This window comes from Apostichopus japonicus, chromosome 14, assembly GCF_037975245.1.
Source record: "Apostichopus japonicus isolate 1M-3 chromosome 14, ASM3797524v1, whole genome shotgun sequence".
NCBI lineage: Eukaryota > Metazoa > Echinodermata > Holothuroidea > Aspidochirotida > Stichopodidae > Apostichopus > Apostichopus japonicus.
Window position 1 is genome coordinate 21,251,578 of NC_092574.1, and position 15,609 is coordinate 21,267,186.

Consider the following 15,609-nt stretch of genomic DNA (forward strand, 5'->3'; position numbering starts at 1 on the left):
AGAAAATGCACTTTGCCAAGCTGATGAATTATACATGACTCGGTGCCCATTTGCCTAGCCAGGCCAGGTGTCTCTTGCACTGTTTTTTTTGCTACTTCCCAACTTTCTGCCCGAAAAAGGGCGTGAAGTTTGCCGAAGCACAACTCAATTACAGCCGGCTTTTCCTCCCCCGTCTGACGACGTGAAAGCACCGGCCAACCAGGCGAGTACTCGCATATTAGATGAGAGACGTCTGAGCGCTGCGTACGCGGCGAGAATTCATCTCGACATTTGTGTAGTAGAGCTCGCTTGGATCGTCTTATTGTCCGACTGAATGGAGTTACTCGATTAGTTCAGAATGGAAACATGCGTGACGCAGCAGTTGCAACCGACTAGCAAGGACCGCAGCCGAACAGGTGGGGACTGTATATGGTATTTTATTTTGATTTATTTTCGTCGTCTTTGGGACAACAAATCTTTACGCATCCAGAGGAATCTTGTTTTTCTTTGTTCTTTTTTCTTTCTTCACCATCGATTGAATTGATGTTAGCAGATGACTCGAATCCCGCCACGTGTTTATAGGGGGATTGTTTAAGTTGTTTTCTAAAGTTATTACGTGGATCGAATTACATATGGGACTCTGGTAGTCCAGGTTGTTTATCGGTTTTTATTGATATTTTAGGATACATCAAGGTTATTGCCAGAGTTAACATAACTGTACTAAAAAAGAAATGTTAAATTAGCCTGTAACTATTGCTGTTCTACTTTGGGCTCTATTAAAGGGTTTATATATAGGAAACCTGTTGAAGTTTGCTGGGTTTGGTAGATTGTGGGGGTTTTGGGGTAGCAAGAACTAAGTTTTGCAGTCAAGTTCAGGAGGTGGGTGTAGGGATAGTGGAACTACACTCTGACCGGTTCTTGATGTGGGGTGTCTTTAGACTATAATAAGGGACTGGACATATATATCGATATAGGGCGTATACAGTGACAGCTGGTAATCTATTATTTGGATAGGCTTTCTACTGATGGTAGGGTATAGTTGTATTAAAAACTGCTCATAGTAGTTGAGTTTGTAGAGATAGGGAAGTCATAAGCTGTCTACTTTTGATGTAGGGTGTTTGTAGGCTATTAAAGGGGAATGTTACATATTGATAGGGTGTAGAGCGAGCCTAGAAACTCTTATTTGGATAAGTTCAACAGATGCTAGGGTGTAGCTGTAGTCAAATCTGTCATTCCTCGTCATGGGTGTTGTAATAGCCAAACAAGCTTAGTAAGATTCTGATACATAGGGTGCAAATACTAAAAGGAGACTGCCTTACTGCCAGGCCTTGACATAGGGTATAGTGATGGGGGGAGGGGGTAGGGGGTGGCCCTGGTGTAAAGTCTGTAGTAGAAGGAAGAACATCTTATTTTGATGGTTTTTACATAGTTTGGTGTAAATGTGCTGTAATAGATATAACTCCCACTCTGTAATATGGAGTATAAGTTCTGATACCTCTGTTAAGGGCTCTGACTTCAGCATGGTTGCAGGGATAAAGGGAAACTGGCTTTCTCTGTCACATTCTGCAGAAGGGTGTGGTAATTAGAGAAACTAACCTTATCTGGCTTTTGCTGTGAGTGTAGATTTGGGAAGTTATTCTGTTTTGCTAGGTTTTGTTAAAGGGTTGTAGATGTATGAAATTGTTGCCTTCTGCCATGCTGGTGTAGACTTTAGTAATCGGGTAGTATTTCAATGCCTTTCAACACCTATGTGGGGGATAACATGCAACTAACGTAATGCTGTGGGTGGAGCTGTTCCAGTCATCGCTTTAAGGTTTTTAAAATGTTGCTAAGCTCATAAAGCTGTAAAAACTCTTAAAACAAGTACTAATATTACAAAGTAATTTTGGCATCAAATGGACAGACGATTTTACTGACCTGCGTTAAAATTAACTCAACGTCTACAGGACTATTATGTAAAACCTCAAGTTAAATTGTTTAGGATGAGCAGTGGATAATAATTCCCTGTAAAATGAAAAGTCTCGGCTAAGCTGGTACAAAGTCAGTGTATATCAAATTATTTGAATATGTAGCAAAACCAATAATCGTGTCCTCACAATAGAGTCTATTAATTAATTGTAGGAAACTAATTTGCTGAAATGATCTATTTCCAAATGTGTGCTTCAAAAGGAAGATAAAAAAAAATTCATCCCTTGTTACCTTTTCGATACTTCTATTGACCTTATGATTTTTGGATTTGACCAACCCCACACCTTTCCCCCTCTCCCTCCCCTCCCCATCCACTCCCCTCCCCCTCAGATTTCCATTATATGTAGTAACAAGCCAGAATCTAATGACCATCACCAGTATTCTAAACTTTCAGCTATACTTGCATAAAGTCTTTGTATCAAACCGACTGAAATTATGGGCAATAATAAAAATAGAAAAACAATTTTTAGTTCCAGCTGCTCCCTATGTGTAGCATAACTATCCTAATTAGCATACTAAAAGCTTACAATTCCCAGAGATATCTCGATATGATTTATTTTCCATATATAAATTTTACCCTAAAGACAATAGACTACACATACAGAATAATTTTCACTACACTCAGCAAGAATTTTTGGGAAGTTATTGCATAAATAGACGAAGGAACAACTCCCTTCATAGTGTAACCATGCCAACACAATTTCGGTCATGAATATCTTTGGAACCTCTTCGAACGTCTACTCAAAGTAGAAGTATGCTCATCACAAAGTGGAATAAAAATCGTTTATTTGAATTGCAGAGGACTTAAGATGAGCAGAAACTTATTAATTCACAACATTTATTAATTAAATTATCGGGGTCTCCTGCCCTTGGAACTGGGGCCCTGTTGAAGATGGTCAGCATGTGGAATATAGTAAAAATTTCTTTTCAAGTTATATTCTGATTTTGACAAAATATCTGAAATGCTAATGTTTGAAAAGAATTATCATAGTATTTTATATTTGAGAAATTTTCACTAATTGATATATGCTAAATGATGCAAAATACACATTCTAAATAATGCTTAATAAATGTGTTTTTAAGCTGTAGTATAGACAATGCCAAGTGAAATAAGAGAGAAAATAAGACCCCCTGTCCAGGAAGGTATTATCTCTTCCAAAAGTAGCCATATATAGCAATACATGATAAACCTGCCTTCCAGGATTAAAACTAATCCCTTGATCTGATGAAATGTAGATATATCACGCACGATTTAGTGGCTTACGGAGGGGATCGCAAATTAAATCTAACATCCGTCGATGGCCTGACGAGATTCTCGGATGTCTGAAAATGAGCACAGATCATAATGAGCAACGTCTGAACCGCACGTACGTACGTACGTCTCTAATGTTCGTCTGAGGCCCACTGCATCTTAACCACTTGTAGCCAAGTCTGTAAGATAAGCATCTTAATCTGGATAAATAGTTAACATAAAACAGTCTCTAGTATATTGTCTGCACTGGCTGGGTACATAGAGAGCCCGGTTATTTCCCTGCAGGTGTTAAGTGTGCCCTGCCCGGTGCTTTGTTGTAGGATGATAGGTAGAAGAACAAGTTGTTGGGTGTAAAATCTGGAAGATGAATGGTTGAGCTGGAAGTGTCACCTCTTTAACCACGGAAAGGCACGCTCGGAGGTCGGGTCATAGAGGGAGCCGAGCTTGGCGTAGAGGGACCCAGGCTTGGTGTAGAGGGAGCCGTGCTTGGTTAAGAGGGAGCCAGGCTGTGAAATTTAAGGTAGTCCAGCAGTAAAGGGAGCTATATTAATTTGAAGAACAGATTACATTTATAACAAGAGATCACCTGGACAAATCACAAGATGATTTCAAAGCACATGATTTTGTGATGAATATTGATAAGTTAATAATAATATATATAATATACGTTCCTTCCTCTAACCCCTTCATCCCTCCTCTCGTCACCCCTCTCACTCGCCTCACTCCCTCAGATATCTCTGTGCATAAGTGATCATTTAGTCATGATAGAGGCCTTTCTAATTTGAAAGGTGTCTCTTGTCGCCTGCTAATTAATCGTCACTGAGATCCTTTGCGACATGTATCATTCCTAGTTTCTTTTTTCCTTGGTTTCCTTCGTCTCTTTCCTATTTTGTAAAGCGCTTTGAAACGCTGTATTAAACGCTATATAACTGTAATTTATTATTATTATTATTATTATTAATATTAATATTATTATTATTATCATGATCATTATTATTAATATTAATATTATATTGATTTTAAGTTGCTCACCTCCATTAGGTTGTAATGCTTCCATCAGTTATACTTAGTTGTTGGTGACATTCCAATATCTGTCTGTATCCACAATAAGGTACTGTTTTGGTTTCTGGAAAGTTTCATTAAAGGATGTTGGACATACATTAACCCTTCTCATCTATACCTTCCTCCCCTCCCCCACCCCACCCCCACAATCTCTGTCCCTCCCTCAGATCCCCTGTGTATAAGTGATCATTTGTGAGTCATAGGGGTGTCATTTGAAAGATGTCATTAGTTGGATGCTAAACCATCACCGATATCCTAGCTTTTGCCTCAGACAAAATAATTATGACTTTTACTATTTTTATTTAGTGTATCACCTGGATTAGATTAATGCTTCATTCAGTTTTATGTGTTTGCTGTAGACTCTCCAGCTTCAGTCAATATCCACATCAAACTACGGTCTGGTTTCTACAGCCAGTTGGAATTTTAGAGTCATTATGGATGTATGTGTGTGTGTGTGTGTATGTATGTGTGTATTTTAGATCCTCCTGCAAGCAGGAACTAGCGAAGAAGCCTCATTGGCTTATCAAAGCCGCAAGCTGACCGAAGTCAGTCTCTTACATTCATATTCAACGTCCATGATTATGAATTGTCAATCGTCAACAACTCTGAAACTGTACGACATACATTAATCTCGGATCTTCGATCTGGGCACCTTATGATTGGAAGGCACCGCATTAACCACTGAGCTAACACTCCATAGGGATGATGTGCAATTAAAAATAAACACTACCCAATCTCATCCACATCCCCTTACCCCATCCCTCTCCCTCCCTTGGACCTCTCTGCATATAAGTGATCATTCAGTCGATCATTAAGGTGTAATTTGAAAGATGTCAAAAGTCTGAGCTGTTAAGCATCAGTCATGTCCTAGCTTTGCCTCGGACGTTATTGTTATTATGATTAGGATTGTTAGTGCCTCACCTCGATTAGATTACCCTAATCCTGTGAGGTTTACGTGCGTCCTCCGGTCGCTCCGGTATCCGGATCCGTCCGTATCAAAATAAAGTCGTGTTTTTTTGTTATGTCTGGTGAGCTGGAAAGTGTCATGCAGAGATGTGGGACAAACACGGGAAGTATAAAATGTGTCAGGTTTGGAGATAGTGAGAGCTGGAGAGGGTATGTTTGATGACATTACTTAAACAGGAAGGTGTGAAATTTCACCTGGCTCGAAACACCCGACCGTGACGACTAACATAACTATCTGAGTCTTCATCGGGATGATATGCAGACCTAGTGCAGCGTCATCTTTTGACGTAAGAATTTTTCAAGAAAATTTGGTTAAAGTAGAATTTGTTCTTCCAAACTATATCCTCTTTGGCTTATATGATAGGGATCTCTGTGTGGAAAAACACCGAGAATGATCCTAAGGAAAAAATATTGTTCCATTTGGGAAATATCAAAGTGCTTAGGGTCATGTCAGCAGGTTTAACTTGTCAATAAGGGATGCCATAGTACGATACCTGGGAGGGGGAGGGGGGTGGGGAGTTCTTACAGATTGTCTTTGTACTTTGGTTTGTTATATTTCAAATGAATGTTAACAGTGATGATCATGATACTGAACCCAATTTATATGCAGTAATGTTAAAAATGTTAATAGTTTAGATTCCCCTCCCATGTGGGCCCCTCATATCCCCCACCCCTCCCCTCCACTCCTCCCTTCTCACTTCCTCAGAGGAGTAAGAGATATGGATGTCATTTCTATCATACATAGGAAAATAAGAATTGAATCACATATAGTGGCTCAATCATGTTATGTTTGGAATAACTCGAGTCTTTAGTCCAGCTGTCTGTGAAGGATTTAAACTTTTCATAACTCCCAAATGGACAAATAATATGTTTACCTGTTAGCGAAAGGTTGTTGTCCAAAATGGGTATGGTAGGGGGGTGGGGGTGGAGGAGTTGTTGGATGGTTGGGTTTGCTTCTCCTTTTTTTCTCACCTTCATCCATCCCGACACATTGTTTGTGATTATAGAGGTGCACTCACTGTTTGATTGTCAATTAAGTACTTTTAGCACTGTGTTTAGGAGATAAAAGTATCACTTTTCCAAAACTTTTTAAAATAACTATGTATACTCAAAATAACTGTGTATGGTATGTCTTCCTTCATCCTATGCCCTTTGCCTTCTCTGTCCCTTTGAGATGTCCTTGTCTTAATTATTTCCATTGTGTGCAAGTATTTTAAGTATTAGTGTGTTTCATTTACATATATATATTTACATATATATATATTATTGTACAACCTGACCCATTATCAAAAAATTGTGTTCTGTGTAGACAGCTCTCTGGATATTTAATGGACAATTTTTGTAATTTGGAGGCAAACAGGCATCATCCAGCAGCCACTTGATATAGATACATTTATAGGAAATTTTACATACGTCTCTTTATGCATTGTATTATATATTGGTACTTTGTTTGTTGTGTTGTAACTGGACTTCGGTACTGCAGAAGGAAAAAAAAAGAAAACAGCAGTATAGAAATATATATTTGACACATTTATCATCAACTCTCTCTGTATGCTGTTTTGTGGCACGCAACCCTTTGTATGAACAATCTCTGTTTCATACATAATTCCGATTCGCTGAACACCTTTCACGGGCAGTCTCAGCAAGTATATAACTCAAATGTTGCTCATTCAAGAAAAAAATAAATACCAGATTTAGCCTTTGCCTTCTCCCTTGTGTATGCTTTCCCAATACTCTTGTTGATTCTTTGCTGCAATGATCCAAGACATAGTCATGTATTTCAACATGATTGCCTCAGTGTCACCGTGTCTCGTAAAAATTGAGTCGGGGAGGCCACCAGAAGGAGGTCGTGAATATCGGTAGGCTATGGGAGTGGTTTGTAAAGTTGCTTTCTTTATTTGGAAAGGATTTGTCTGGTGGGATGTAATACGCATTTATGTCAAAAATATAGTACAAGTTTAATTTAAAATAATATAATTCTAAAATATATTAAAAAAATATATAAAGTTCTGTTAATATCTCAATCCCAATGAGTTGTGAGATATAATGGTTTGTATCTTTGAAGAATGGAGATTTTTGCTAGAATATAAAATAGTCAAATTTTCTAAATTGATCCAATCTTATATTATAGAAAATGACCAATCTAGAACTGTTTAGGTACCATGTGGTAGTTTCTGCGATAGGGAGGAAGGCAAGTTTCTGTCTTTAACCAGTGTTTAGTTCCACTGAATTTATGTGTAAAACCATTGTTGTGAATTCCTTCAGCACATCTTAGAGGGGGCGAGGGGGTTGTTATTAAATATGTGAAATATTGAAATTTAATCGTTTTTTTTTTCCTACTGCAAAGTAATTTATGGAGGAAGGCAAGTTTCTCATCTTTAACCAATGTTAAATTTCCACTGAATTTATGTGTAAAACCATTGTTGTGAATTCCTTAAGCACATCTTAGAGGGGGCGAGGGGGTTGTTATTAAATATGTGAAATATTGAAATTTAATCGTTTTTTTGTTCTACTGTACTAGAAAATCATTTTTCTACGTTAAAAGGGCCAACACAACAATCTACATTGGGACCCGCAAACTGTTATTTATTTTCTGTATACATGTGAAAAAGACACAACGCTATTGTCTCTCTAACACACACTAGACTTGAAATTGCAGACATCTCTTATATTCTTTTGGCACTGCAACGGTACATGTCTTCATTGTATTAATCCTCTCACGCTTATATATATGTTCATCGTCTACATCTAGTTGGCTGTCTATCTGTCTGCTCTCTGAACAGGTGTGGAGAAATTAAACCTCCGTGCATCCAGCATGGCCAGTTTCCTTATATACTGGTTTGCTGCCCTCAGTTGGCAATAAGCCAAAATTACTCACAAGATATGTTGTAAGGAAAAGCTTCAGTGATGATGAAGTCAATTGACACTATGGAAACCTGTTATTACGTAGAAACTTAGTCATGTTTGAGTCGACATGTTATATACTTCTCTGTGTAAGGTGTGGTTTAATGGTTTGCTTAGAGCAATAAGGCCAACAACAAAAAAGAAGGAAAAAACAGTCTTGAACAAATCAAAATTAAATTGTATCATCATCATCCCAAGAAGATGATTATAATTTTTTTCTTTCAAATTCTTATACCTTCATGCTCTGCTTGTATTCCAACTTTCTGATTGCTTATTTGTTTTTAATTGTTGCTTGTTTATTTGAATTTTTTTTTAATTTTAAAATCTACCTGAAGGGAGAAAGTAATATACACCATAACAGTGGTTAATTAAGTTATCTAGAACAATGTATGCAAGTCACTAAAGCTCAATGGTCATTTCTAACTACACTAAAAAAAAAAAATGATGTCCCTTTTTTTTATACCTACATACTAACTGTCTATATGTTTGTCTCTTTGTTTGCTTGTATGTATGTTTGCTTGTTTGTTTCTTTTCACTGTTTTCATATCTGCTTAAAATATATGATCATAGTTGCCAATGATGATTTAAGAAGAAAAAACCATGTCAAAGTTGTATGTTATATGAGTTAGTACTATTTGCCAAGACCAAACAAACATTCCCCCTACCCACCCAGGTGTGAAGTTTCAGAATTTGTGTTTAATTGGCCATGGAGGGGAAAAAATGATATATGTATGTCTATATACACTTATGTAAACTAGCATTTATGTGATTAATAATGGATCGTCGTATTCACAGCATGGATGAATTCTTTTTTATAAAATCAGGAAAAAACTCTTATTTCATGATGAAGATATTGAAGTACAAATGAGATTTGCACGTAGAATTTTTTTTTTCTGATTGAAAAAAAAAAAAAAAAAAACCAGAAAAGGAAACTGACTGAAATCTTTGTGAAATGTTACAATCTAGACAAAGTAAACTTTGACTACCGTAAAGTTGTTTTGTTAGGTTTAATTTGAAAAAAAAAAAGACTTTCCGATTGAAATTGTATTCATGCAATAAAACAATATAATATTAGAAGTTCAGTGAAGTGGTTTATCTAGAACTAATTAATTGCTTATTCATGCAACAGCTACAAATATTGTGCTATCAGATTGCATTTAATTTACATAATTACCATAAACTAACATCAAAATGATTTAATCTGAGTGCATTACTTGGCCAACAGATTCACTGGTTCCTCTTCTGCTTGCCCCCCCTCCCACCCCCCTCCACCCTTTTTTCTTCTCCTTTTTCCACAGTAACTAGCAAGATCATTGAAAAACAAAAACTGTGAAGTAAGCTCTATTTTGGCCAAATATTCATGAAATCACTATAACCTCCCAATAACAACAACAGGTTGAGATTTTTATCTTGTTGGTAAAATTCAGCCAAACCTCCTGACTTTTACTCTCCATGGAAAGTGTTTTTCAGCCTATATAGGCCGTTATTAGAAATTAAAATTGTTTCAGAATTTCTCAAGAAATAAGCTGACACATCATTAGTTGCTATAAGAAGGGGAATAAACTAGAATATAGTGCTTGTTTGATGTATATACAGAGGAGATATATTACTTTGTAGACACAATCAGGTTTTAATTGTCATATAATACTCATGGAATATATAACTCGACAAGATTTTTTTTCATGAAACAGAAATCAAGAGAAAACAGTGATCATAGCCAAGTGTCCTTACAGCATTGATATCCTATTATGTTTTTTATGATTACTAGAATAATTTTAACGAAGCAATAATGAATAATTTTAGATCCTTGTTTGGTAATACCATAGACTTCTAGCTGTCGGGGGAGGGGGGGGGAAGGGGGTTAAACGTAAGGCTTAAAGAGCACGCTCAATGTGTGTTGGATTATTATATGTTGTGTTGTGGGGATTGCATTGTATGTGTTGGATTGGAGTGTTAGCTCAGTGGTTAAGGCCGGTGCCTTTCAATCATTAGGTCCCGAGTTCGAGTCATTCCAAGATTAATGTATGTCGTCCAGTTACAGAGTTGTCGACAATTGACAATTCATAATCATGGACGTTAAATATGAATCTAAGAGACTGACTTCGGTCAGCTTGCGGCTTTGATAAGCCAATGATGGCTTCTTCGCGAGTTCCTGCTTGCAGGAGGATCTAAAATACATACATACATTATTTCAATTTCCATAGTACTAGAGAAGAATTAGTCTAAATCCTTCTCTTTCTGCAGTTTCTCAACATTCCAATTAACTTGTCCGTCCCATCTGGCTATTTAACTCGTCGTCTGCCACACCTTCCATCTAGCGTCAAAGCCTCCGAAGATCATCCTGCTGTGATTGAAATGTCACACCCTGTTACTTTCATACATCTACCTAACATAATTTTTTTTGTCAGTACTTAGAAAAGTTTTGTTTGTTAACAGATTTCTTCTCTCTTTGCTCTATAAACCAGCTAGCTTGTGATGACATGCCTCTCATCGAGTCAATACTTATGGTGCCATTGTGAGTAGGTCTATTAGAAAAAGGGGGGGAAAAAACCTCGCATTGAGGTTAACAACAGTCAAGTAAAGGCCTCCAACAAGCCACAAAAGGCACTTCAACCAGCAGGATGAAAAAATATTTCCAAGAAGAAAAAAAAAAGCAGCAAACATGAAGCATCCACAAGTGATGTAAACCAGAGAGAATGAAGATGCTTAATGCATTTAAATTATCTTCCATCCCTGTGTAGGGTTCCAATTACAATATTGATTGCCGTAGATTCAGTCACAATATTTCAGTTTTTGAGTCGAACTCGAGGAATTATCCCAGTGGGTGCACCACCAACAAGCTCCAAATTCTGCCAGATATTTTGACTACCTTTGATACTGAGACACTTCTTTATTTAATAGCATCTTATGAATGTTCACTTAAACATTGTCTGATCATTATGTGCATAAAAGCAAACCTTTAAAGTCAAATCAATTCTGATGATTCTGATAGACATGTTCTGAACAGAATATTTTGACAGTTTTATTAATATACTCAAAGAAACTCTCTTCCCTTATAGACTAAGAATTCAGCTAAATGATCCAGCCACACCATGGGGTACTGAATCACTATTTATTAAGCGACGTGTGGACACACACACCTGCCCTTACCCCCCCCCCCCCCATTCCTACAACTATACAAAGCCAAAAGGCTATCTGTAGGGATCTTTTGGCCTCATTGGTTAAAAAGTAAACATGGGAACTATACTTGCAAACAGGGGGGCCCGTCCAGAAGTAGCAGCAAGTTATACATGTTGGTAACTTTCTAGATAGACTGCCTATAGTGGTCCCCTCCCTGCCCTGACGTCCCCCTCCATGCCCTGACCCACACTGGTCCCCCTCCCTGCCCTGACCCACACTGGTCCCCCTTCCTGCCCTGATATGAGAGGTCGAACAAACATTAAAGGATATGTTAATTAATATAATTATTAGTTATATAACTTGAATCACCTTCATTTATAAAAATTTCCATTTGTTTAATTTTTCACTTGCTTTCCCAAATTTCTCTTATATCATTAAAATGAAATAGTCCTGATTGGTCATTTGGCACATTTTTTACATTACGACAGTCACAAAATTTAGTCTCAGAACAGTCAGATCCATACATCCAGCTAGTGTACAGACAGTGTGAAACATATATGTTCATTTAGAATTTGTATTCAAAGCACAATTTATACAGATCCAGATTTGGGCTAGAACCTTGCCGCCAATTACATTCAACTTGAAGATCTCGAGTGCAGAATGTGTTATATTTTTAACATGTCTTTTTTTTTTTGTTGTACAAGAAAATTGTGTCAATGAACCACTAAAAGGCAAGTTATAGCTTTCTGGATCATCTTTTAAATTGTATCACCCTATGTAGCATACATTCTGGAAGTTGAATTATTAACTACTGATACTTCATCCCCAAAGGACTATAGACAGGGATATATAAATCTTGCCCTGTTTTTTTCACCTGCAATCTGAACTCTATCAAAGCAAAAAACTATAAAATGCCATGCTCCTCAAAACAAAAACAAACAGAAAAAGTATGTCCAACTAATCGTCTTCCCCGAGTCATAAAATATTGATGTCCAAGATAATCTCCCAAAACTTCAATATGTTTGAAAGTGTAATGGCAGATTTGAACACCCCCGATAGAAAAATGCATCGTCCCATCTAATTTGGATGATGCAGTAGTATAATGTCTCTCACACTGAGCCAGGTTACGTGCTTTCTCTCTCATCTCATCTCTCTCTATCTCTCATCTCAGTGGTTTGTTGCCGTCTCTCGTATCTGACCTTTTCATCCTCCTGTAAGCAGAAAATCTATTCCATGACAAATTCTCTCAGTCGCTGACTAATGAGAGGCTAGTGTGTATTGTGTGTGTGAGAGTGTGTGAGAAAGGATAGATAAGGCGTGTACAGTCCATTCTCGAAGCTGAGACACCAGCTACTGGCTTTAAGGACACCTCTCGTCTCAAGACACACCACCGGACACAAGTTGTTGCGCCCGTTTCGGTGCATAGATATACATATATATATACAGGAAAATTAAGGAACTTATTTTTATTACCCCAATGAGCCCAACAGTCGGAGAAAAGAACATGCCGGGACAAGTGCGGCTGTCACGGTTTGAGGAACACAAAATACAAGCACTGAGTAAGTATATAAATACAGAAACATAGGGACTGAAGCACGTTTTGATTCAACCGACAGAAATATTTGAGAATCTGTTAGTTACATTCATTGGAATTAACACAGGAATTGATGGGTTTAATGGCTTTATGTATATCCTTGCATATGTTTATGTATTGAGTATAGTTTCTTTTTAAGTTTGAAGAAATTAAATGAGGGATTAAGCTAATGAAATGATTAAAACTATTGAAATGAAGAAAAGAAAGAGTTTGTGAAACTAGAGTTGTATGTATACCTTGAATTTGCTGTACAACTGTGTGAGGAGATCATTAGACAAGCTAACATTTGCTGTAGTACTGTTTGGATTGTAGACTGGCATGAGTTTAATCCTTACATTTACTATAACACTGTTTGGGCATACTAATATTGTAGTCAGTACAATCCTTACATTTACTGTAACACTGTTTGGGCATTCTTATATTGTAGACAGTAGCCTACAATCCTTGTGTTTACTGTAACACTGTTGGGCATACTAATATTGTAGACAGTACAATCCTTGCGTTTACTGTAACACTGTTTGGGCATACTTATATTGTAGACAGTACAATCCTTGCATTTACTGTAACACTGTTGGGCATACTAATATTGTAGACAGTACAATCCTTGCATTTACTGTAACACTGTTTGGGCATACTTATATTGTAGACAGTAAAATCCTTACATTTACTTCAACACTGTTTGGGCATACTTATATTGTAGACAGTACAATCCTTACATTTACTGTAACACTGTTTGGGCATACTAATATTGTAGTCAGTACAATCCTTACATTTACTATAACACTGTTTGGGCATACATATTTTGTACATAGTATATATAATCTTATATTAACTGTAACACTATTCCTTACTGTAACATTGTATGGGGATACATATATTGAAAGAGTATAATCCTTTACATTGTATATTACACTGTAACACATATACTGTAACACTTGTTAAATTTACTGTAACACTGTCTAGGCATACATATATTGTTGACAGTTTAATCCTATACAAATACTCTAATACTTGCCTTACATTTACTGTAACACTTTCTTCATATTTACATAACATTACATATATGTACAGAATATAGCCCTTTTATTCACTGGAACACTTTGTGGTAACTTTATATTATAGACATGATTATAATAAGTACTTAAATTATGATCTGGTTTGGTCTCAGTGCTTCTTGATGTCAAAGTGGAAGCATTACGTCGAAATCAAAAGTAAGAAATTGATGAATTACATCTTAAAATATGCAGTGTATCAAAAGCATGAAAAAAAATTCAAATAACACAGTTTATGTATGTATATATGTATGTATACATATTGACATGTATTTTAGATCCTCCTGCAGACAGGAACTCTCGAAGAAGCCTCATTGGCTTATCAAAGCCGCAAGCTGACCGAAGTCAGTCTCTTAGATTCATATATATATAGTGCTATGCAGTTACATGCTCTCTGTATCGGTAATTTAGATATTAACCCAACATGTACACAGAACATTATACCTTGCCATGATTATCACAGGAGTTTATATCGTTGTAATTAAAAAATCAGATTTCTTCCCTGGGGACCATACATGTGTATTATCAATTTGCAAGGATTGCTATGTTGTGCGTACGTTCCAGACCTTCGAATGTGCTATCTTATTTAGGGATGGAAGTGTCAGCACTAAGGAACGCGAGGTTGTGTTACCAATTATGTGCAAGTAAAAATCTTCTTCGACTAATTGAAGGAGCGATGTTGATCGTTTCTTAGGTACTTGTTACTGTGTGTAGAATATACTGTAAACTTGATCTGTGGAACCAATTTCATCTCCTGGAGTTAGTCCCTAAGGATGCATTCTAGCCAGATATGTTAATCGATATGTGAAATTCCCTAATCAGATGGGGGATTTGCAATGCTGATTAAGTTTGTTCTTTTCAATTTTGAAGATATACAGTATGTCTTTTCAGTTATTTTAAGTCTGGAAGGCCCCTTTAAGGCATGGTTGCAGGTAATGACATCATAGTAATTTCAATCCATTAATTGATCGATCCACCAATGTCACTCAAAAATTTTCAAAGGGTGAAATTTCCAAGAATTACAAATTTTTCATTACTTGCAAAATATGTGAGACTGTACAGAAGCCTTAAAGGGACAATCTCATATTGCTTTTAAAAGTTTGATTGGGTAATCAAATTAGGTACCATAAGTTGTCTTCATCAATAAATATAATTAAACCACATCCTCATAACATATATGTTATCAGGGGGTATGTGATTTGATGTGATGAAGTTCTGCCAATAGCTATAACCCTACCCCTCCATCTCCCTCTCCCTTATCCTGATGGATATAGTTTATTTTTCAGAATTTTGATATCAATCCCCCATATCTCACCTTTACACTACTAATTTATGTGCCACTTTCCATCCTACACCAGAAGCAAAATGTTCTGCTGAAGACACTACTTGTACCTTCTAGTTAACCTATTTGCTCCCTTGCAACCCCTCCCGACCCCCTCCCCTCCCATTCCACACCTTCACCTTCCCAAATAAATACATGTAACTTCTACTCAATCTATTTGATCCCATACAACTCCCATACACATATGACACCTTCACCTTCCCAATTAAATACTGGGGCCTTATAGCCAACCTATTCGCTCCCTCACATTCTGCACCCCCATATCACACCTTCACCTTCCCAAATAAATACATGTACCTCCTAGTCAATCTATTTGCCCCCTTTCCATCCCCTACCCCCATCTCACACCTTCCTAAATTAGAAGTAAAGA

At 37.0% G+C, this 15,609-nt stretch overlaps 1 protein-coding gene across 5 annotated transcripts in view; it reads left to right on the forward strand.

The window, feature by feature from the left end:
• Nucleotides 1-15,609, forward strand: part of LOC139979460 (uncharacterized) — a 114,725-nt gene that overhangs the window by 27,652 nt on the left and 71,464 nt on the right. The window contains exon 1 of one of the 5 annotated variants that reach the window (XM_071990268.1): nt 214-395. The exons of 1 other annotated variant lie outside the window; for it this stretch is intronic. In XM_071990268.1, coding sequence (XP_071846369.1) covers nt 338-395 — 58 coding nt within the window. In that variant the 5' untranslated portion in view covers nt 214-337. Of the gene's footprint in view, nt 1-213; nt 412-12,379; nt 12,811-15,609 lie in introns of those variants that run through there. 3 more of the 5 variants (XM_071990271.1, XM_071990267.1, XM_071990266.1) reach the window with 3 other exon arrangements.